The sequence below is a fragment of the Sarcophilus harrisii genome, chromosome 1, assembly GCF_902635505.1.
Source record: "Sarcophilus harrisii chromosome 1, mSarHar1.11, whole genome shotgun sequence".
NCBI classification, from domain to species: Eukaryota; Metazoa; Chordata; class Mammalia; order Dasyuromorphia; family Dasyuridae; genus Sarcophilus; species Sarcophilus harrisii.
This window is the reverse complement of record NC_045426.1, coordinates 655,298,948-655,321,503: the sequence shown is the minus strand read 5'-3', so window position 1 is coordinate 655,321,503 and position 22,556 is coordinate 655,298,948. Positions and strand designations below refer to the sequence as shown.

The 22,556-nt window shown below is 38.1% G+C and overlaps 1 protein-coding gene across 2 annotated transcripts in view; it reads left to right on the top strand.

Moving 5' to 3' along the window:
* Positions 1-22,556, top strand: part of ATCAY (ATCAY kinesin light chain interacting caytaxin) — a 45,580-nt gene that overhangs the window by 12,593 nt on the left and 10,431 nt on the right. For both annotated transcript variants that reach the window (XM_031947855.1, XM_031947856.1), the window contains 8 exons: positions 2,846-2,904; positions 7,781-8,002; positions 11,545-11,730; positions 15,220-15,322; positions 17,632-17,763; positions 19,155-19,241; positions 20,321-20,419; positions 22,413-22,448. In XM_031947855.1, coding sequence (XP_031803715.1) covers positions 2,846-2,904; positions 7,781-8,002; positions 11,545-11,730; positions 15,220-15,322; positions 17,632-17,763; positions 19,155-19,241; positions 20,321-20,419; positions 22,413-22,448 — 924 coding nt within the window. The remainder of the gene's footprint in view (positions 1-2,845; positions 2,905-7,780; positions 8,003-11,544; positions 11,731-15,219; positions 15,323-17,631; positions 17,764-19,154; positions 19,242-20,320; positions 20,420-22,412; positions 22,449-22,556) is intronic.

Below are 22,556 nucleotides of genomic sequence, written 5' to 3'. Positions count from 1 at the left end.
TGCAAGTTTTTATTACTTTTGCTGTGTGACCCTAGCCAAACCATTTCAGTTCTCTGAACTTCAGTTTTATCATTTGTAAAATGGGGACTAGTAATCACCAAGGTGTCCCAGAGGATAGATCATTGGACCTAAATTCAGATCTCAGATATTTTACTAATTGGGTGATCCTGGGTAAGCCACTTAATCTCTGTATGCCTCGGGTTCCTCTTAAGTAAAATAGAAATTCTATTTTCTCCTTGCTCCTAGGGTTGTTGTGAGGATAAAATGAGATATTTGTGAGCCTGAAAGTATTATATAAATGCTAGCTATTATTTCAGTCAGGGCAACTAGGTGATGCAGTGGATAGAGTATATGGCCTTAGATACTTACTTGGTGCGTGATCCTGGGCAAATCACTTTTTCCTGTTTGCCTCAGTTTCCTCATCTATAAAATGAGCTTAACAAAGAAATGGCAAACCACTCCAATGTCTGTGCCAAGTGAACCCAAAATGAGATGACAAAAAGTCATACACTATTGAAAAATGACTGAACACTAAAATTATTATAATTAAACTCATTTCCATGATAGGTTTATTCCATGGCTCTAGCTGCAAAAGATACCTCCAAGGAATCATAGATTTAAAGTTGAAAAGAACCATTGAGATCATCTGGGCCTATGGTGTCAAATTCAAATAGAAACAGGAGCACCAAATTTTACATAAGGACCATGGTGGGCCACATATTGGTTGAGAGTTTTGTTTTGTTTTGGCTTTTACTTAAGTATTTTTTATTGTACTTGTATGTCCTGTATCAGATTACTTGCTGTCTTGGGAAGGGGAGAGATTAGGAAGGAGGGAGAAAAAATTTGGAACTCAAAATCTTACCAAAATGAATGTTGAAAATTATTTTTACATACAATGGGAAGTTTCAGGTTTCTAAGTTACTTCCAGTCAGTGTGGGATGACTATATATCCTCCACAAGAGCATCACTCAGATGCACACACTCATACACACACACACTCATACACATATATACACACATACATAAACACACACATACACACACAAATACAATGGGTTGAGCTCTGGGCCTGAGCTCAGGAAAACCTGGCTTCAAGACCTCCCTCTGATCTATACTGACTGTATGAACCTGGGTCAATCATTTAACCTCTCTCAGCCTGAGTCTACTCATCTGTAAAATGAGAACAATTTTTTTAGAAAACCTACCTCAGAGGGTTATTGAGAAGACTCAGTGAGATGATATATGTAAAATGCTTTGCAATCTACATCTCTTTCTGGGTATGTTTTGTGCTACATAGCACTGTGTACCATCTGGAGCTTGGTAACCTGGTACTTAACCTTCTGGGTATCCACTTTTGAACTGAGGTGGGGAGGAAATGTAGCAGAATACTTTCTAAACATTTCCCTTTAACTAAGCCTTTATCTATACAAGGGGATTGAGAATCCTTCGCCTGTCTCTCTTATAAGATTGTTAGGAGGATCATTGATCAGTGCCAGAAGGGACTTCAGAAATCATGTAGACCCAACTTGCTTTATTTAGCAATCAAAGAAACTGAGGTGCAGGATCGGGGATTTGGGGGTGAGTAAATAGCTTGCTCATGTTCCCCCCAAGTACCATGACCCAAAAATTAGTTTTAAACCTAGATTCTGTCACTCTAGAGTCCAGCTTGACAGACCTCTCCCCAGAAGGGGACAGGAATGGACAGGTGAGTTAAGGGGTACTTTGTGGCCCAATTCTTTAGCATCTACTGTTCTTGTAACTTTCCTCATGAATACTAGACTTGTGTGCTGCATCCATCTTGAACTTTTAAGAGCTTAGAAAAACCTTCAAAACTCTGGAATATGATACCAAAATATCTGCCAGCAAATCTTTCCCAAATAAGAAGTTTCATGCCCAATCCTGTGCTAGGCTCAGTGGGGATTCAAGATAAGCAGACGACACTGAGTCTCTGCCCTGGAGAAAGTGACAGTTCAATTAGAAAGGCAAGATTCACACCTAAGAAGTAATTAAAGAACGGGGGATAGTATATGAAAACAAACACTTGTTTACATAATATAGACATATGGAAGAGAGAGCAAACACATTCCCTCTTCCATCTGGGAAGACATGTTAGTTGTGTTCAAATATTTGGAAGGCCATCACTTGAAAAAGGAATGAGACTTTGCTCAGCCCAAGAGAAAAGAACTAGGAGAAAGGTAGAAATTAGGAAGGCAGATTTGAAGTCGACATAGAAAAAACTTTCTGACAATCATAGCTATCGCTCTGGAAGGGAAAGGTAGGCAGTTTCCTGTCACTAGGGCTATTGAAGTAGATGACTGCTTTCTGAGGATGCTGTAGTGGGGATTTTTTGTTCATGTGTGGGATAGACTAGCTGCCCTCTGAGTTTTCTTCTAATGCTGAAAGTTTCAGGAAAGATGACTTCTACTCAATAGGAGGAAGAACTTCCCAGAACAGGTATGAAGTTGTCTCTGCCTACAAGTGTCCAAGTAAAAGCTGGACAACCCTTGGAGTGTCATAAAGGGAATTCCTGCTTAGGTACCCATCCCTCCCTGATAGTCTTTCAAACACTGAAATGCCCACTCTTTGAAAACAGCAGGGCTTGACTAATGAGCTAAAGTTAGAAAATTTTTCCCAGCTTGCAGTGCTATATTTCCATGACATTTCAAGCCAGTTGAGAAATGAGCTAACTGGTTGAACACTGACTGATGATAGAAAATGTTTCTTTCCTTCCCTGTGTACACCTTTCTGAATCCACTTTGCTCGACACACCCTCCTGGCTCTGTCCTTGGCTTTTTCTGTTGGCCATGACTGATGCTTCCTGGATTGTCCTGGATTGGTTTGACAGACCCCTTCCAGAAGAGACAGGGATGGACACTCTTGGCAGCCCTGTTGAAGACACATCCTGTAAGTAGCTACATGAGTTTGTCTATCTGGGTTTGTTCAGGGACACGGTTTATGAGTTTTATCAGTAATGGAAGTGAATTTTGGTTAATTTGTAATCCTAGGAGAATGAATATTAGAACATTTATATCTGAATCTTGGTTCTGTCACCTATGATCTTAGACAAGTATCTTCCCTTCCTGAGAGTGGAATCAGAAGAGGAATCCAAATTCATGCTCTTTCCACTATATCCCAGCAAGAGGTTCCCCTCTCAGAGGTGCTACCCCATGAATAACAGAACATTTCTACCAATTATTGAACCATAGGTGCTAATTAGTCTCATGAATTTTCTTAAGAAACTCAGTCCATTATTCTATAATAGATTTGTGAACAGTCATCAACACTGGGACCCCCTGGAGCTTTCTCTATATTCTGACTTTTCCTTTATGCATTGTCTCTCTTTAGGAAAAGAGACTGTTTTGCTTTTTTCTATTTGTATCCCTAGCACTTGACATAGGGCTTGGAATCTAATAAACACTTAACAAACATTTTTTAATTAATTTGCTATTGTGGGAATTCCACATTACAATGCCCATCCTGTGGAACTCTTTTTCATGTCTTCCTATAAAACTGTCACAGGAGGGTTATCCAATCTTTAGGGGGGGTCATCCTGACATTCTCTTGGCCAGTCATGCTTAAAGTGTCTTAAGGTATGACTGTAAACGGGAACAAGAGCTAACACAGTGGATAGACAATATTATTTCTAGTCAACAACTGCATCCCTAGCAGTAGCTATTATTTAATTGTAGCCCTATCCCAATTCTACCCTTATGTCTGCCATTGATCAATTCCAAAGACCGCATGAGCAGGAATCTTGGAGCCTTTTCCATTTGTCAAGTGGCTCCATATATTTTTGTAAAGTGAAGCAAAAGCCTGTTTGAACATAACCCACTACATAGATTCACATACAGAATGGGCCAAAGTATTTCCTGACACATAACAGCCACATACAAGAAAAGAAATGGTAAGATAGCTAGCTCTAGCCTAGCAACAACATGACAAAACAGATGGGCTGAACTTTGAATTGAGAATATTTGGTAGTAAAATTGATGAATGACCTGTTTAAAAAAATGAAGGACCTAGAGAAGAGATTAATTATTATTATTAAATTACATTAATGAATTGATATTAAATTATTATTTAATTTGATTATAATTTAATTCTAATATTAAAGCTAATATTAAAGAATAGCTCACATACTGGATGACAGATTTGAGATCCAAGCAGATCCTGACAGGTTTGAATGTATGTTCATCTAACTCTAATAACATAAAATTTAATGGTTAACTATTCAATAATTATTCATTAATTAGTTTAATAATTAATGAGTTGATATCACCCAATTTTTAACCAGTGCATGTCCTTTGGCCCAGCTATACTATTTATAAATATATAATCAAAAAATATACCCAATAAAGCTGAAAGGAATCCTACATATACAAAAATATTCATAGCTATTCTTTCTGGAATACAAAAACTTGAAAGTGAAAAAGGTGCCCATCAGTTGAAGAAAGGCTACATAAGTTATAGTTTATAAATATGCTGGAATACTACTATGCTATAAGAAATGTTAAAATAGGAGAAAGGATCCACATATGCAAAAATGTTTGTAGTAACCTTTTTGTAGTGTCAAGGAACTGAAAATTGAATGGATACCCATCATTTGGGGAATGGATGAATATGGATAAATGGATGAAATGAATATAATGGAATATTATTGTTCTTTAAGAAATTATGAACAGGCTGATTTCAGAAAAGCCTGAAATGACCTACATGAACTGATGTTGAGTGAAGTGAGCAGAGCCAAGAGAACAATGTACACAGTAACAACAAGATTATGTGATGATGGACTTGGCTCTTCTCAACAATGCAGTGATTCAAGGCAATTCCATTAGATCTGAGATGGAAAATGTCATCCCCATACAGAGAGAGAACTATGGATACTGAATACAGATCAAAGCATAATATTTTTGGTTTGTTTGTTTTATCTTTCTTATAGCTTTTTACCTTTTAATCTGATATTTCTTACACAACAGGATAAATATAGAAATTTTTTTTTAATTACACATATTTAACCTATATCAGATTGTTTGCTATCTTGGGGAGGGAGGCAGAGAGGGAAGAAGAATTTGAAACGCAAGGTCCTACAGGGATGAATGTTGAAAACTATCTTTGCATGTATATGGAGAAATAAAATACTATTGAAATTGTTAAAAAATAAAAATAAAGCTATCATTATAAAAAACGAAATGTTCAAACAGATGATTTCTAAAGGGCATGAAAAGACTTCTATGAGCTGATACAGAGTGAAGTGAACAGAGCCAGAAAAACAATATGTTTACTAAAAACAGCATTATAATGGCAAACAGCTTTGAAAGCTACCAAAAAATATAACCAATATGATGAACATCCATGATTTCAGATGACTAAGGATGAAATACACTTTCTTTTACAAAAAGGTGATGGATTTAGGGTGCAGAATGAAATAAACATTTTTATATACAGTCAGAGAAGAAATTTGATTTGCTTAACTATGCATATTTGTTATAAAGAATGTGTTTTATCTTTTCTCTTTTTTCTCTAAAGAGGTGGGAGGTAGAAGAGAAAGAAAGTAGACTTCTATTCATTAAAAAAATTAAAAATAGAAAGTCAGGTGTGTTGCAGATGAGGAATGCACTTTCAGATGAGGTCTTGGTTTTATTTGACTGTTTTACTTTGTTCTAAGAGATCTCCTTGGAGTGAGGTATAATTGAAACTTTGCAAATTTAAAGCAAAACACATTAATAAAATTTTTTAAAAGATGTTTAATAGGAAGAAATATAAAGTCTTAGAGTTGGTTTCAAAAAGTCAACTTTATCAGCACAAAAGAGGAGAGGCATAATTATAACAGAAGTTCATCTGAGAAAGAACAGGAAGTTTAAAAGAACATTGTACACAGCAACAAGATTATGTGATGATAAACTGTGATGGACTTGGCTCTTTTCAACAATGAGTTGATTCAAGACAATTTCAATAGACTAGTGATAGAAAGAGCCATCCACATCCAAAGAGAAGACTATGGAAACTGAATGTGGATCACAAGCATAGTATTTTCACCTTTTTGTTGCTGTTTGTTTGCATGGGGTTTTTTCTTTCTCGTTTTTTCCCTTTTGATCTTTCTTGCATAGCATGATAAAAGTGGAAATAGGTTTAGAAGAAATGCACATGTTTAACCTATTTTGGATTATTTGCTGTCCAGGGGAGGGGGGAATGGAGGAGGGAAGGAGAAAATTTTGGTACACAAGGTTTTGCAAGAGTAAATGTTGAAACTATCTTTGTATGTATTTTAAAAATAGATAGCTATTATTATTTTTTTTTAAAAGAACAGAAAAGTCCACAGAAAAGTTGAGAATAAGTGTTATGAGTTTTTGTTTGTTGAACCCATCTCTCTGTGGGAACTTCTAGTGTGGAAATTCCCTTCTCTGATATATATCAGCAATTTGTCTGTAACATCATCCTAGAACTTAGAGTCAATAAGAGGTTACATAACTTACCCATGGTCATTCAGTTAGCATGTGTCAGAGACAGGACTTCTTAAGTCCAAAGTAAGTCCTCTATGCATTACACTGCAACCCTGTGATATGGCAGTCAAAAAAAGTTAATGTAAGTTTAGGCTGCGTGGAGAGGGGCCTGGAGGCCGTGACTACATCTGGAGTAGTGTGTTCCATGCCAGGAGCCAAATGCTAGGAAGGACATTGTTATGCTGAAGTGAATCTAGGTATCAGTGACCCTGACAATGAAGAGCCTCAGTATCATGTAAACATATCAACATCAGCTGAAGAAATTAGAAATATTTAACTGGGGTCTAGAGAGGAAAGACTTAAAGACATCTTGGCTAACTTTTATTTTGTTCTTCAAATACTTCAAGTCTATCACTCCAGCATAGAAGAGAGATTACATTGGTTTAAATTGTTCCCATAGGACTGAACAAAGAGTAATAGGAGAGAATTATAAAAGGGCAGGTTTAGATTTGGTATAATAATTGTAGATGTGTTTGTCTCTATTTACATTATTTTAGTCAGCATGTATATTATATTCTTAGTTCTGCTCACTTCACTTTGCATCAGTTCTCTTTCCATGTCTGCTTGTATGCATCATATTAATCATTTCTTATAGTGTTTCTTCCATCACAATAATGTACCCAATAAACAGGTATCGTTCTAATTCTTTGCTACTACAAAAAGTGCTAGTGTAAATATTTTGGCAGATATGGAACCTTTCTTTTTTGTCAGAGACCCCCTTGGTATAGGTCTAGCAGCAGATTAAAGGTCATGGACATTTTAGCCATTTTATTTTCATAATTCCAAATTGCTTTCCAGAAAGGTTGAACTCATTCACAGCTTCATTGATAGCTCATTAGACACATGACATTCTAATCAAACTACTACTAACTTTTTTCGGATTTGGTCCTGCCCCTCCCTTCTGCTCTCTGTAAATCTGTGCAGGTTGCTCTCCTTCCGAACAGGAGACCCAGTCCCCCCTCATCTCCACCTATGAAACATTCTTCCTTTCTTCAATGACATGCTCAGGTGCTACCTTTCTCCCAAGCCCTTCCCTGAACCCCTTTGCTTGATGGGATCTCTCTTCTAATTTCTTGTGCCTCTGGTACGCCCTCTTCTTATTCTAACTTGTATCATAGTTATTTGCATCTCCATCTCAATCTAACCCCTCAGAAGAATGTAAGCTCCATGAGGGTAAGCACTATGTTCTTTCCATTTGTTTATTCTCAGCACTAAATACAATATCTTGTACATTATAAGGCTTTAATAAATGTTTATTGTGTTTTTAAATTTACCTCCAGCTCCTCCAAACACTTTAAACTTCAATGGGGCTCATCGTAAACGAAAGACACTCGTTGCTCCTGAAATCAACATTTCACTGGACCAAAGTGAGGGCTCCGTCTTGTCTGATGATTTCTTGGACACCCCTGATGATCTGGACATCAACGTGGATGACATTGAAACCCCAGATGAGACAGATTCCCTGGAATTCCTTGGAAATGGCAATGAGCTAGAGTGGGAAGGTAATGGTCTTGTCCTAGCCAATAGCCCAGCTATTTGGGCTTTAATTCCAAGAATGTTCGTATTAAAGTTAGAAAAATCTGTATTTATAGGGGCTTCTGAAATATAGTAGCTGCCTGACCTTAGAAAAAATCAGTCTATCTAAGTCACAGTTCCTTCATCTATGTACTGGGAATAATAATTCTAATGCTTATCTCATAATGTTCTTATGAGACTCAAAAGAGATCATGAGTATAAAGTACTTAGCAAACTTTAAAATACTACCCCACATAAATGTCCTTTTTCCTTTCTTTATTGCTAGCTACATTGTTAAAATGACAGCAATAATAACAATAACAAAATAATGTCATGGAACCTGTTTCAATCCTTATGTGGCCTCTCAAGGTTTCTTTGGTGGATTATCCTACCAAATTATCTTATTTGGGGGGCTGAGTGACATTTTGGACCTCCTCAATTCTCCATATATATATTAAAGCAACATCAGGAGCTTAATTCTGTTAGCAAGAAACACAAAATGTCTGAGCTGAAAGGAAGAAACATAGAATGCAATTATCAGAGATGAAAGAAACCTTAGAACATAGAATTTCAGAGCTGAAAGGAACCTTAAATATCATCTAGTCCAATGCCCTCATTTTACGGATAAAGAAATTAAGACCCAAAGAAGTGAAAGAATTTGAAAAGTTTACACAAGGAATAAGTAGTAGATTCAGATCTTCTGATTTCAGCTTCAATGTTCTTTCTATTACACAATGACTAATAACCTGTATTGACTCATTGGGTCCCTAACGAGCCAAATAAAAGCAAAAATGTGAAATTTCAGAGGGTAAAAACTCAATAAATATTGCGAGAGAGCATGATACAGTGGAGTCAAGAAACCTGGATTTGAGTTTGGATCAGTTTCCTTATCCAAAATATTAAGGGATTGAACCAGATGATTTCTAAGGTTCCATTCAGTTCAGTGTTCTATATTCATAGACGTTTTCTGGCATTTGAAAAAAACTGAGGCTCAAAAATATCACTATTTGTTCAGAGTTAGCAAATAGAAGAACCAAGATCTAGCTCTTCATTCTCCAAATCTAGTGTTCTTCCCACTACATCACTCCACTTTTCAAGGTTCTAATGTTCTATGTTCTATATTCTGAACAAGACTCCTTCTAGTTCTGATTTTTTGGGGGGGTCTCTAAAACTAGTTCTAATGGCTTTACTAATTGTCATAATAATTACATTTGTCTAGGTTTATTTTTATAACCCTTTCTCATAGTTGCCTTATAAAGCAAGGAGAATTACCCCATTTTACAGATGAGGAAAACAAGGTTAAATGAGCTATTAATGTGTTCACACACCTAGTAAGTGGCTGAGCTAAGACTAGGATGCAGAAATTTCCACAATGTCCATTTTAAAAGTAGAATTCAGCCTCAGCCTGTTCTCAATTTCCCCCCATTTCATGACCTGTCTACTATACTAAACCCCAAAGACAAACATTTCCCAGGCCCTTCTTGACTTTGCTTCTGCCCCACCCCCAGGGTCCTTGGAGCTAAAAATACCAGTTTCAGTGCCTGAAGAAGTCAGTAACCAGGCTAATCTTAGTCTTTGACAAGCAGCTATTTATAAAGCTACCTTCAGGTAAAGAGCTGGTCACTCACCAACAAAGTACATTCATCCTTTTATTTAGTCATTGTAGCTAAATTTGTTGAGCAAACATTTATTAAGCATCTATGTGTACAAAATCCTATGCTCAGTGCTGAGGGAAATACAAAATTTGGCTAAGTCCTGAAGGAAATGGCATTTGAGTTGGACTTTAAGTTTGGATGGGGGTTCAACAGGTGAAAAAGAAATAGAGAACATCCCCAATGTGGGGAGGCAGCATTGTAAAGTAGAAAAAGCATGGGATTTGGAGTCAGAAGTTGTTTTTCAGTCATTTTTCAGTCACATCCAACCCTTTGTAACCCCACTGTGGGATTTTCTTGGCAGAGATATTGGAGTGGTTTCTCTAAATTCCTTTCCGATTTATTTAGCAACAATCAGTAGAGTTTCAGGAGACAGACAAGAGTCCTATAGTGTAACTAGACCAGAGTAGAGGAGGATGATATGAAAGGTTCCATAAGCTTTGAATCCCAATCAAAATAATTTGAATTTTACCTAGGAGGCAAAAGGAAGTCTCTGAAAGTTTTTGAGCAGAAAATAAACATGAGTAAGTTTATGCACAAGAAAGTGACTGATCTCTGATTACAGTAGATCCTTGTTTGGCCTAAGGAATAATCAGGCATGAACATGCTTAGCCTTATACTAGATACAATTAGGGATAAAGAAATGATGTGAGACATTGTCCTTGGCCACACAAAAATCACAGTCTAGTTTGAGGGGTGACACTAATACCCACAGTATTGAACAGCTCAAGGCAGCACACAATTGAATTCTAAGCTATATGATTCAGAGTCAAGGTGCAAGAATCTGAAAAAGACTAGAAAAATAATCACCCCTATTTCCAGAGTGTATTTAAGTTTCTGAAGCCCTTTCCTCACAAGTCCACAAAGGAACAATGTCAAGAATCCTAGAGTTAGTGTTATAAGAGACTTTACAGACCATCTAGTCCTGTATCCCTATGACATTATCTTAGAAATCATTCAGTCTAACTTCCTCATTCTACAGAAAAGCAAATTAAGGCCCAAGGAGGGGAAAGGATTCACAAGTATTGAATAGTTGAGCCAGGATTCAAACCCCAGGTCTTTTGACTCCAAAAACAGCAACCTTTCTATCATACAATATTGCCTCTCTCCATTTCACAGCAAAGGAAACTGAGGTTCAGAGAGATAAGTGATTTGCTCAGAAAATGCTCATCACCAAAGATTCTTTGATCACAGAATCTCATGAGACAGGGAAAGGCTACAGTTTTTGCTCTGATGAAAGAATTCTTTCAATTCATTGCACTCCCCTGGCTCATAAGAGAACAGAAGCGTCAAGGGCTCTGACACCATTATCCAAAGAAGAAGGAAGGCAGAAGATCAAAGACTTTCCAGTATACCCAGTCTGATCCCAGTGGGCAGAATGAAAAGACCTGCAATTGAGTCACTGCTCTGCCATCTAATACTTGTGGGTCTAGTAGTCCACCTGACTACTAGAACCCTTAGCTTCTTCATCTGTATTATGGAGATTTTTTAAAATAAATCTGCACTTGTTACCTCATAGGATGGTTGTAAAAAATGAATTTTACAACGATTAAAGCACTATTAGAAATGGGAACTAGCATTGCTGGTATTGTCTTATCTTCCCCAAGTGTTGTCAAGTTCTTCCAGGATAGAAATCATCTTTATATCCCTCACAACCTTAGGCACACAATAGGCATCCAATAAATTTTAAGTTCTGTGAGGACAGAAATTATGTCTATCCAAACCTTTTATTCACCAAAAAATGCTCTGCATATAGAATTTAATAAATGAAATTAATGAATTTTCACTGAACAACAGACTTGAAGATAAATGAGAACTCTTTAATCCTCTGCTGCCTAGGAAGACAAAAATAAGGATTTTCCATGTCTTGCTTTCAGATGACACGCCTGTGGCCACCGCTAAGAACATGCCTGGTGACAGTGCAGACCTCTTTGGGGATGGGGCAGCTGAGGAAGGAGGCGCTGCCAATGGGCGCCTGTGGAGAACCGTCATCATCGGGGAGCAGGAGCACCGAATTGATCTCCAGATGATCAAACCTTATATGAAAGTGGTGACCCATGGAGGTGAGTGCTGAGGAAGCTTTGGGCACCTTTATTTTCATCTGCGACATTTTGGCTTAAACATCCATAGTTTACAGATAATTGAGCAGAAAGGATTTGGAATAATTTAAAGTGTAACATCTAAAATAGTCACAAGGTGGTGCTCTGCTTGAATGGTTCTCTCTCTGATCTGCTTAATGCACAAAACGATCAATGTCTAGTGCATTATCTCCAGTGGACACTAGAGGACAGTCAGAACCTGAACTGATCCTTTTAAAAGAAAGGAGCTAGTTGGCCTTTGGCTTTCAGTAGCCAAAAGCTGCTTTCCCATCTCACCGTGCTACCGTCCAAGTTTAAGTCAAAGGGATGATGCAAACTTTAATCTTACAGTCATTGATTCAATTATCTTGGCTCAGCCCCCATCCCTAAGAATCATTTTTTTCTCTGAATTTCTCTCTTTCCTCTAATCCAACAAATTAAGACAGTTTAATTTGTGAAAAAATTAGTGTACAAATTGGGAAATGCTCTCCTCAACATGGAGTTGTAAGCTACTTTAGCTGAGAGAGGCTTCTCGACTCCTTTCATTCTTCCATGCTGGAGATTCCCCGGTTACTCCTGTGGCTCATATGAATTGAGGGAATGTGGATGATGGCAACATTTCTCAGAGGCAAAGGATAGCAAAAGAGTGGAAAGTTTTACTAACTCACCCAGGCTGATCCCAGCAGATTTTTAGGCTGAATTCATTGCAGCTGTTCCAGAGTTTTCAAAAGCTCTGGATAAAGTTGCTCATGGTGGCATTTTTCTTCTTCATACTCTACAAACTCTGCAGATATTTCTTATATATCTATATCTGTATCTTCAAGCTTTGCCAGTGACCTCACTCCATCAATAATGTTTCCTGTTACAGGAGGTCCTCCCTGTAGCACGGTCCTCCCCACCTCACTATTAGTAGCCTTTCAATGATCAGAGATGGGGACAGCTAGATGGCTCAGGGAATAGAACACCAGACCTAAAGTCAGGAGAGCTTGAGTTCAAATCCAGACTCAGAAACTTAACAATTCCTAGCTGTGTGACCTTGGGCAGGTCACAACTCCAATTACCTCACACATGCAAAAAAAATAAAAGTGTTATTTTAAAGTGCAGAGATGTCTCAGAATCTAATTTACCTTTCTGATTCACCTGGGTCCTTGGGAGACCCAACGAGATAGAGATGGTGAGACAAATTCCCATACATTACACATCTTTATCTTCTTTTATTTCCTCTTTTTTTCTTTTTTTACTATTCTTAGGATATTTTATATGAGAAATATGAGAGTAAGGAAATTTAGAATAAATCCCAATTCTGCCACCTACTGATATGAGCTTAATCTATTTATTTCTCAGATCTTCAGATTTCTCATTAATTAAATGGAGATAAAAATTCTTGCTTTTTCAAGACTATAATGAGGAGAAAGTGGACTAGTGGGTAAAAGTCACAAGGCAGATTGAAGCTCAATATTAGTAAAAAAAAAATAAAAAATAAAAAAAACTTCCTAATAATTGTGTTGTTGTTCAATTATACTTGATTCTTCATGAACTCACATGGGGTTTTAATGGTAAAAATGCTAGCATGGATTGCCATTTCCTTCTCCAGTGGATTAAGAAAAACAGATGCTAAGTGGGTTTGCTTAGAGTCATATGTCTAGGGAGTGTTTGAGGTCAGATTTGAACTCAGGGCTTCCTAACATCAGGCCCAAGACTCAGTTCAATGAGCCACCTCCCTGTCTCCATCCTAATAATTAAAGCTCTCCAAAAGTAGAGTTGGTTGCCTTCATAACTAATGAGTTACTTGTCACTGGAAGGCTCTAAACAGATGCTGGATTAACAAAGCATAGCCCAGTGGGACATTGGCTGAACATTATGTGCAGAGCAGTTATCTAAAGAAACACACAGCTTCTACTTCTTACTGCTCGTTTCCTGACTTGTTTCCTTATTAAATCTTTCTCTGCATTCATAAGCAGTCTAGCAGTTATGTATAATTCAGAAATCACCTACTTGGCAGAAATCATTTTAGGTGGCTGTATTTTTAATCAAAACTTTGAGTAAAACAGATACTTAAATGATCACTTGTAACTAATGAAACAACCCAAGAGATAGTTTCTGAGTAATTACTAATCAATTTGTTAATTAGGCTAGTTAATAACCAATAAATTGCAGATCAGTAGTTTCTCTTGGAAAAGCAAAAACAAAATCATGGAGACCCTGAAAGCCTTAAATATTTTTGAAAGGAAATGCTCCCTGACAAGTAAAAATCAACCTTGATTGGTGGACATTTAATGAGGAGGTAGGTCAGAAGTTTTCCGCTCCTCCTGTTGAAAATGTGGTTTGATTGTGAGACTCAGCCATCTCAAGCAATCTAGATTGGGAATCCATCTCCATTTAGAGCACTCTGGTTGGCTTTCTCCTTCATGATCTAAGTCACTCCAAATTCTAAAGAAGAAATACAAGGTGCTTTGGGGCAACAACTTGTCTGTTTCTATTTATACTCTAAACCAAAGTTCGGTCCCCTAATTGGATATGGCCTACCAAGATTTTCCCTAAGAGTTAGCGCAATCTCATCAATCAGCCTTCAAAGTCTTTTTTTAAAAAATCCTTTTTCCCCCAAATCCTTTAAAGATTGATTCTTTTATAGGGACTGGGCCTAAAATGAGATTTTTCTCTCATTTCTTAATAATAATTTCTCTCACTCTTAAAGAAATAGGCTTCTATTTGCACACTATGATGGAAGCAGCCAAAGGGCCAAGGGAGGTGTCAATCTTTTTGTCTCTATCTCTCCTTTCACCAGTTTGAGGGAAACTGGGAAGTGACATAGTAAAGGAAGGCATCACTGCAGAAAAGCAAAAAGGACAGGTACTGTGGACTGGATTCTAGTAGATTTAAAAACTTCAATCTGCTCTATACTTCAAGCTGCTGGATTACTCCTCACCCCTCCTTCATGCAGCTTCAACTGCAATGCCAAATTTCAACTTTGCTTGCTTTCCATGATTTTTGTCAAAGCAGCATCAGTTAGTCTTCCCATCCCCTTGTTTTTCCATCTCTCTACATGGCTTCTCAGAGGATAAAAGTTCTTTCCAAGATACAAAGCTTGCAAATCTTGGGAAACTCTGGGTAATGTCTGTGTACCAGCATTCCTGGGAAGAACTTAGTCTGGTCATTAAATAACGTTCATATGCCCAAAATGAAAATAAAATGGAATAATAATTATTTCACTAATTGAAGGCAGAGAACTAGGCTACTTTGGATCTATTTCAGCTCAATGGGCCTTCAAAATGCCGGTGGTGAAGGAGATATTACAAACTCCAGAGGGAAGAAATATTTGGAGAATGCCACAAGATGGGGAGTAGGGCAAGAAGGCAGGAAGTACTGGTACGCTTCAAATTCTTGAGCTAATAAAATCAAAGAATTGGAAGGAGCACAAAGGGATTGAATCTGCCAGTGGTGTTCACTCTGTAATGCACTGTCTTTTTCTCCCAGGATACTACGGTGAAGGTTTGAATGCTATCATCGTCTTTGCAGCCTGCTATCTCCCAGACAGTAACTCTCCAGATTACCATTACATAATGGAAAACCTCTTCTTGTAAGTTGTCATGAAGAAGAGGCTTTCAGCCTCACAGAAGCCTTCTGGCATGGGGGTGCAGAGTTGTCTAGGAATGAAGTTACTTTTATGATGAACACTCAACTGGGTATGGATGGAAATACAAAATTTGGTTGATCCCTATGTTCATGGAGCTCACAGTCTACTAGGGAAATAAAACAAATATAAATAACTATTTTATAATATTTTAAGTCTGTTATAAAGAGATGTCAAAGTGCTCTCAGGAAGCTAAGAAGAAATGTCTAAATGACTTCTTTGGCAAGTAAAGGAGGAAGCAGGAGGTAGTAATAAGCTGGTTGAATTTAAAGGAGGGACCTGAGTGTACCTCTGATGTTCTCTAGGTGATCATAGGCAGATAGATTAATTTCTGAGTCTGAATTTCCTCAATTGTTAAATAGGTTTAAAATGTCTCATAAATGTCTTATCACAGGGTTGTTGAGAGGATCAAATAGAATCTTATATATAGAATACTATGTAATCATCCATTATTGTTATTGAAGTTGGGCTTTGAAGGATAATTAGGAGCTCACCAGGCAAAGAAGGGAAAGGGGAGCATTCCAGACATGACAACAGCATGAACTAAGGCATGAAGGGAGAAAAGCTCAAGGTGAGCTCAGGGAACAGAAAACTGTTTTGATGACTGAGTCATAGAGTATATGGGAAAAAGTCATATGAGATAAGATGGGAAAGGTCCTTGAGTGTCAAACAAGGAATATGAACTTTTTCCTTTGTGGACAAGAGAACAATAAAGAATTTTGAATTCTTGGGTCTCTGACTTTCATACAATCGTAGCTTTAGAGCTGGAAAATGACCTTGGTCATCTGGTATAAGCCTTTCTTTTTAAAGATATGAAATTCAGCAAGATTACATGGGTATGACATAATCACTAAGTTTTAGAAGTGGAAAGGACCAACTCTTTGTAAACCAAGACAAGGAGGAGATAGAGGGCAAAATGTATTTTGGGGATATGGCATAGATTCTAAGAACTTCCATTCCTTTACCCTAAAGCCTAATTATTAGGGGGTCCTCAAACTTTTTAAATAGGGGGCCACTTCACTGTCCCTCAGACTATTGGAGGGCCGGACTATAGTAAAAACAAAAACTTTGTTTTGTGGGCCTTTAAATAAAGAAACTTCATAGCCCTGGGTGAGGGGGATAAACGTCCTCAGCTGCTGCATCTGGCCCATGGTTTGAGGACCGCTTTGAGAGCCTTCCCTGATCGCTATTCAGGTGAAAGTGATATCTTCCTCCTCAAATTCTTCATTGTATTTAGTGACTCCCATTTGCCTCATGATAACAATAACAAGAATAAGAAAGATTTATATGTCACTTTTAGATTTATAAAGCACTACTTTACAAATTTTATTCACCCTAGATTTGAACTCAGGCCTTCCTATCTTGAGACTCACCCCTCTACCCACCTAAGCTACTTTTTATCAATGAAAATGAGGGTCAGACTATATGTTCCTAGGGTCCCTCCCAGCTCCAACATTCTAAGAGTATTATTATCTCCATTTTTGCCACTTAATTCTTGCCACCAGGAGGACCTGTTATCTTGCATAGCATCCACTACCAAAGATAGTCTGATATAAGCCAGGCCCCAGGCCCTGCTGGCATTTTGGATGCTTTGGGTGGATGGGGTAGCTGTAGCCATGCTCTTCGGTAAGCGATAGGCCTGCACCTTGACCAAGCAAGCAGCTGAATCTGGATCCTGAGGTGAAGGGACACTTTATTCTCACACATAAAACTAGAGAATTATTTTTTAGAAAGAAAGGTTCAATAAAATACAGCAAACATCTATTAAATATCTTCTATGGGCAAGACCTTGGGCTTGATTCTAGGGCTAAAGAGATCAAAAAGCCCACTGCTATTCCTGACTTCAGTGAGCTTATGGGAAGGTGGGAAGGAATGGGACATAATGCAAATAGGATCGAGAGCTAGGTGATGCAATAAATAGAGTACAGGATTTGGAATCAGGAAGGACTGAGTTCAAATCCTATTTCAGGCTTTTTTTCTAGTGTGTGACTCTGGGCAAGTCACTTAATACTGTTTGTCTCAGTTTCCCCATCTATAAAATGAAGGTAATCAGGTGTGTACAAGAGAGGGAATGGCTAATCTCATGAGCCCTTTGTAGGGTAGGCAAAAGGCAGCTGACCATCCCCCTCAGGAAAACTAGGCACCAACGACTGCCCAGAGTGGAAAGTGGTCATGAGAGTCTCCCGAAACAGCATATGAGGCAGATATTTGGTTACAGAAAACCCCCTACTCAGACTCTTGACTTTGGTTCCCAGGTATGTCATTAGCAGTTTGGAGCTCCTTGTGGCTGAAGATTATATGATTGTGTATCTGAATGGAGCCACCCCAAGACGGAGAATGCCAGGTATTGGCTGGCTGAAGAAATGTTATCAGATGATTGACAGAAGGTGAGTATCAGAAGAAGTAGTATAGTGTTATGGGGAAAGCACTGGATTTGAAGTCAACAAGGAAGGCTTGCCCAATGGAGGCCCTTATGTGACCCTGAACAAATCATTTACTCACTGTGTGACTCAGTTTCCCCATCTATAAAATGAGAGGATTTGGCTTGATCTAAATGAGAGAGCTCCTTAAACTTGGATGGGGAAATATAATCTTTATCTTCACTGACTTTTAATTTTCTCTATGATCTTTTTTTGACAAAATTAGCTTTTTATTTTCAAAATACATGTAAAGATAGTTTTCAACACTCCACCTTGCAAAACCTTGTGTTCCAAATTTTTCTCCCACTCTTCCCCTTTTATGATCTTTTATGCATTTAAAAACATTATTCTGAGAAAGTCCCATTGGCTTCAGGAGTACTGCCAAAAAAGTCCATAACATAGAAAAGGTTAATAACCCCTGGTTAGACATTTGCCAAAGTCCATCCCAACTCCAAAATCCTCTTGCATAAGACCTAATTGCCTTTCCAGTTCTGCCATTTCTGTGTTGTAAGAACCCTTCTAGATCTGCCATTTTTGTCCATGAGTATTAGATATTATTATGTCAATACATCTAGACGGTGTGATTTCATTCGTTATGGAAACACTCTCTACCAACTCAGATCACCATCTGTCTATAACCTATAGATCTAAAAGAATTGCTTGAGAGACAGATAGATTGGTGATTTGCCCATATTCAAAGGCAGAATTTAAATGTTTCTTCACTTTTATATTACCTATATAGCATTGTAATAATAACATTACTTAGCATTTATATATCATTTTAAGATCTGCAAAGCACTTTGCAACTGTTATCTCATTTCATCCTCATAATAACCCAGGAGGTAGGTGCCATTATTACCCCCATTTTACAGATGAGGAACCTGAGTGTCCAAGGCTGAATTTAAACTCTTCCTAATTGCAAATCCAGCACTCTATCCACTGCACCGACTTCCTCAATGCATAGCAGCAATATGTCTTACACATGGTAGATACTAAAGAAATGAATGTCAATTGCTGGGTTTTCTGGTAAACACCTGTGCTCCCTGCTACCTAGGAGGCTTGGATGTCTGCATTAAATCTGACATCAATATATTGATCTACAAGAAGCAGGGGCCACCAGTCTGCCTAAAGAGGGACAAACTGGCCCACATGAGAACCAAAGAATTTCAAAGCTTCTTTATTGAGCAAGAGTAAGGTTGAAGCAGTGAATGGATACTGCACTTGAAGCCTGGACAGAATTATACAGCATGATGGAAAGAAGGGAAGGAAGAAAGGAAGGAGAGAGGCAGAGAGGAAAGGGAAGATAAAGAAATGTGACTGTTGAATTTTCTTTTTTTCCTTTTTGCCTTTCCCAACAGACTTCGGAAAAACCTAAAATCCTTAATCATTGTTCACCCATCTTGGTTTATTCGAACAGTGTTGGCCATTTCCAGGCCCTTCATCAGGTAAGCAATAAACCTTCTGACCAGTGTGGGTCAGAGGGGTGAAATAAAGAGAACTCTCTCCAATAGAGCTCCCTGATCTCCACACGCAGGACCGAAAAACAGCTGAATTAGTGTAGTGTAAAAACAATGGTCATAGAGACAAATCTCTGCTCTGCCACTTACTGCTTGTGTGATTTTAAGCAAGTTTCTTAGAATCACAGATTTAAAGATGTATAGGACTATAAAAAACCATCAAGTCCAATACCTTTATTAAGGAAACTGAGACCCACAGAGACAAGGTTACACAGGTAAGAAATGGTTAATCCAAAATCTAGGTTCCCTTAATCCAAATATGGGGCTCTTTCCATTGTAATGTGCTCTTTCCATCTCCTGGCTGAGCTTCACTTTCCCCAAATGTAAAAGAAAAAAATTGTAGGCTAGACAGTCTCTGAACTTCCTTCTATATTTGATTCAATTAATTATCTCCCTTGGGTATTAAAGAGGGCCTGCCCCTAGTCTCTGTTGTAAGATAATGAATATACATCTTAAAGCAAGAGACAGAGAGAGAGAATTATCATCCTCCCTGGAGATGAGGGGGATGATTAGAAATGACAGTTGGATAACCATCTATCAACTGTAGAAGGAATGCCTGCAAGATATAGATGACCTCTAAGATCCCTTCCAGTCTGAGTTCCATTCATTCATTCTCTGCCCCTCGCTAGCTTCATGAGCATGAACAAGTTACTTCTAAATTTCCTCACTGATAAACCAAGGGAGATATAGAAGACCAAACATTTGTAAACTTTTAACATGCCCTGGGTACCCCTTTGACAATCTAATGGAACTTATGGATATTTTCTTAGAATCATATTTTAAGTATATAATATAAAATACATAAAATTACAAAGGAAACCAATTATATTGTAATACAGTATCAAAACTTAAAAGAAAAAGTTCAGGGACCTCCAGGTTAAGAACTCCTGAACTATAAATAATCCCTACAGTGTCTCACAGACCCTAAAATCTTTGGTCACTTTTATCATTCACCTCCCACACACTGTTACCAATTAACCTGCATCTCCATCATATTTTCTTCCTAGTGTGAAGTTCATCAGTAAGATCCAATATGTGCACAGCCTGGAAGAATTGGAACAGCTCATCCCCATGGAACACGTGCAGATTCCTGACTGCATTCAACAGTAAGTGTCAGTTTTGCCCTCCAACCTGGAATGCTCACCTCCTCTGGAGCATTCCTCTCCATGATCTACATTGCGCCATTTCCCATATATTCAGAGCACATCAGAAGCATTGCGTCCCCTCCTGGGAACCACATTGCACCAGGTCTGTCTCCCATTCCATTCTGAGGCTGGAGAGTAATTCTAGGTATTTAAAAACTGTTCCAATGGAAATGAAGCTGAAACTGGTCCCATCCACTGAGAAAGACTTCACATAAAAGACTTTGTGATGGACTGATGTATCTCCCATTAGAAGGACTAGTGACAGTCATCACCAGAATACTGGCTGCCCTCTGATGAATTTGGGTTGAGGAAGGGCATAGAAACATATGAAACTATCTGATAAAGGAGTATCACTAACTACTGGTGGCATTTCCCATACCAGTCAAATAACAGATCCTTTGAAGTCTATGAAAGTAAATTCTTTGGAACTAGTAAGTGTTCAAAGGAAAGAACTAAAACAAAAAAGCATCTGGAAATCATGGTTTATGAGGAATGGTTGGGGGAACAAAAAGGACTTAAATTGGAGAAGAGAAGATTTATTTGAAGAGAGAGAACAAAACACATGATTCCTGTTGATGTATTTAAAGGGCCACCATACAGAAGGAATGTGTGGGTTTTGTAACCCTAGAAAGCAGAATTGGAACCATGGGATTACAGGGTTGGAAAAAACCTCAGAAGGCCATGATATTCAGCAATATCGTCTTCTGGCCTCCACCTGAGTCACAAAGATGGGAAATTAACCCCCCTGAGGCCACTCATTCCACTTTTAGATAGCACTCACTGCTACAATATTTATCCTTATATAAAAATTTGATTGTTACTCTTTGTCCCATTTCTGCTCCATGTATTTGATGGCTCCAATCCCTTCTAACAGCAAGACTTGATAATTCTGTCTTGTGTCTATCTCTCAAAATGTTGAAGCTATTCAATAAATTTAGACTGCAGTTAGTCAAAAAGCATTTACTAAATGCTTAAAGTTTCTGTACTAAGCACTAGGAATATAAAGAAAAAAAAAGGACAGAAAAAGTCCCTCTGCTTAATAGTTCACATGCTACTGAGGAAGACAAAATATAAATAACTATTTGCAAATGAAATACATCCTGTAAATAAGAGGTCAACTCACAGGCAGTGGGGATACTAGGCAAGGCCTCCTGCAGAAAGTGCAATTTGAGCTAAATCTTGAAGGAAGCCAGGAGTCTGCCATGAGAAGGAAGAGCATTCCAGGCATGGAGATCAGCCAGGGAAAAATGCACAGAATTGAAAAATAGAGTGTCGTGTGCAAGGAATACCAAAAAGACCAGTGCGGCTGGATTCCAGAGCATATGGAAGATGGTAAAGCTATTGGACCAAAAGCAATCCTTAGGCCTTTTGACTTAACTAATTTAATTAGTTAATTAATTTCAATTCCAAGTGAATCTCAACATCTGACATCCAGGGTTCTGCACCTGAGTGAATGAGGAAGCATTTAGAAAAGTCGTCAAAATCCCCATCATTGCTATCTTTCATGTCATCCTCTGTGATATTCTTCATGCCTACAACTTCACACATTATGCAAGGAAAACAAGTTGCCCGTGTAATCAGATCCCCAGGAGCTGCACATAATCCCCATCTGGGTTTCTTTCTCTCCCTCTTGTCCAGGCAATCACCTCTATGGCCACTATACAAGGACCTTTTTGGGGAACACTAACCCAGAAATTCTCTTTATCTCCTTGTCTTTGTCTATTCTAGTCCTGCATTAGTGCAACTGGTAGCTGCCCTGCCTCTCTAACTATACCAACATGAGCAATACTGGATACAAAAGTTTTACAGTATATTTTAATCTTATTAGGATATAAAACAAAATTGTTTCTATACTCTCAACCTAGAGGTATCTAATGTATTCCAGAACAGAAGGATATAGGACTTCTCATGTTGTTGCATATAGTTATGAGCTTTATCTTTTGCTTTCTTTCAGATATGAAGAAGAAAGAATCAAAGCCAGGAGAGAAAGGTATGTAACACTTTTGTGCATGAGAGCAGGAGGGGCTGGGAAGGAGAGGGTGGCCATATTGGAATCTAGGAACCGACATACTCTGCTCCCAATGGAATGAGCACAAAT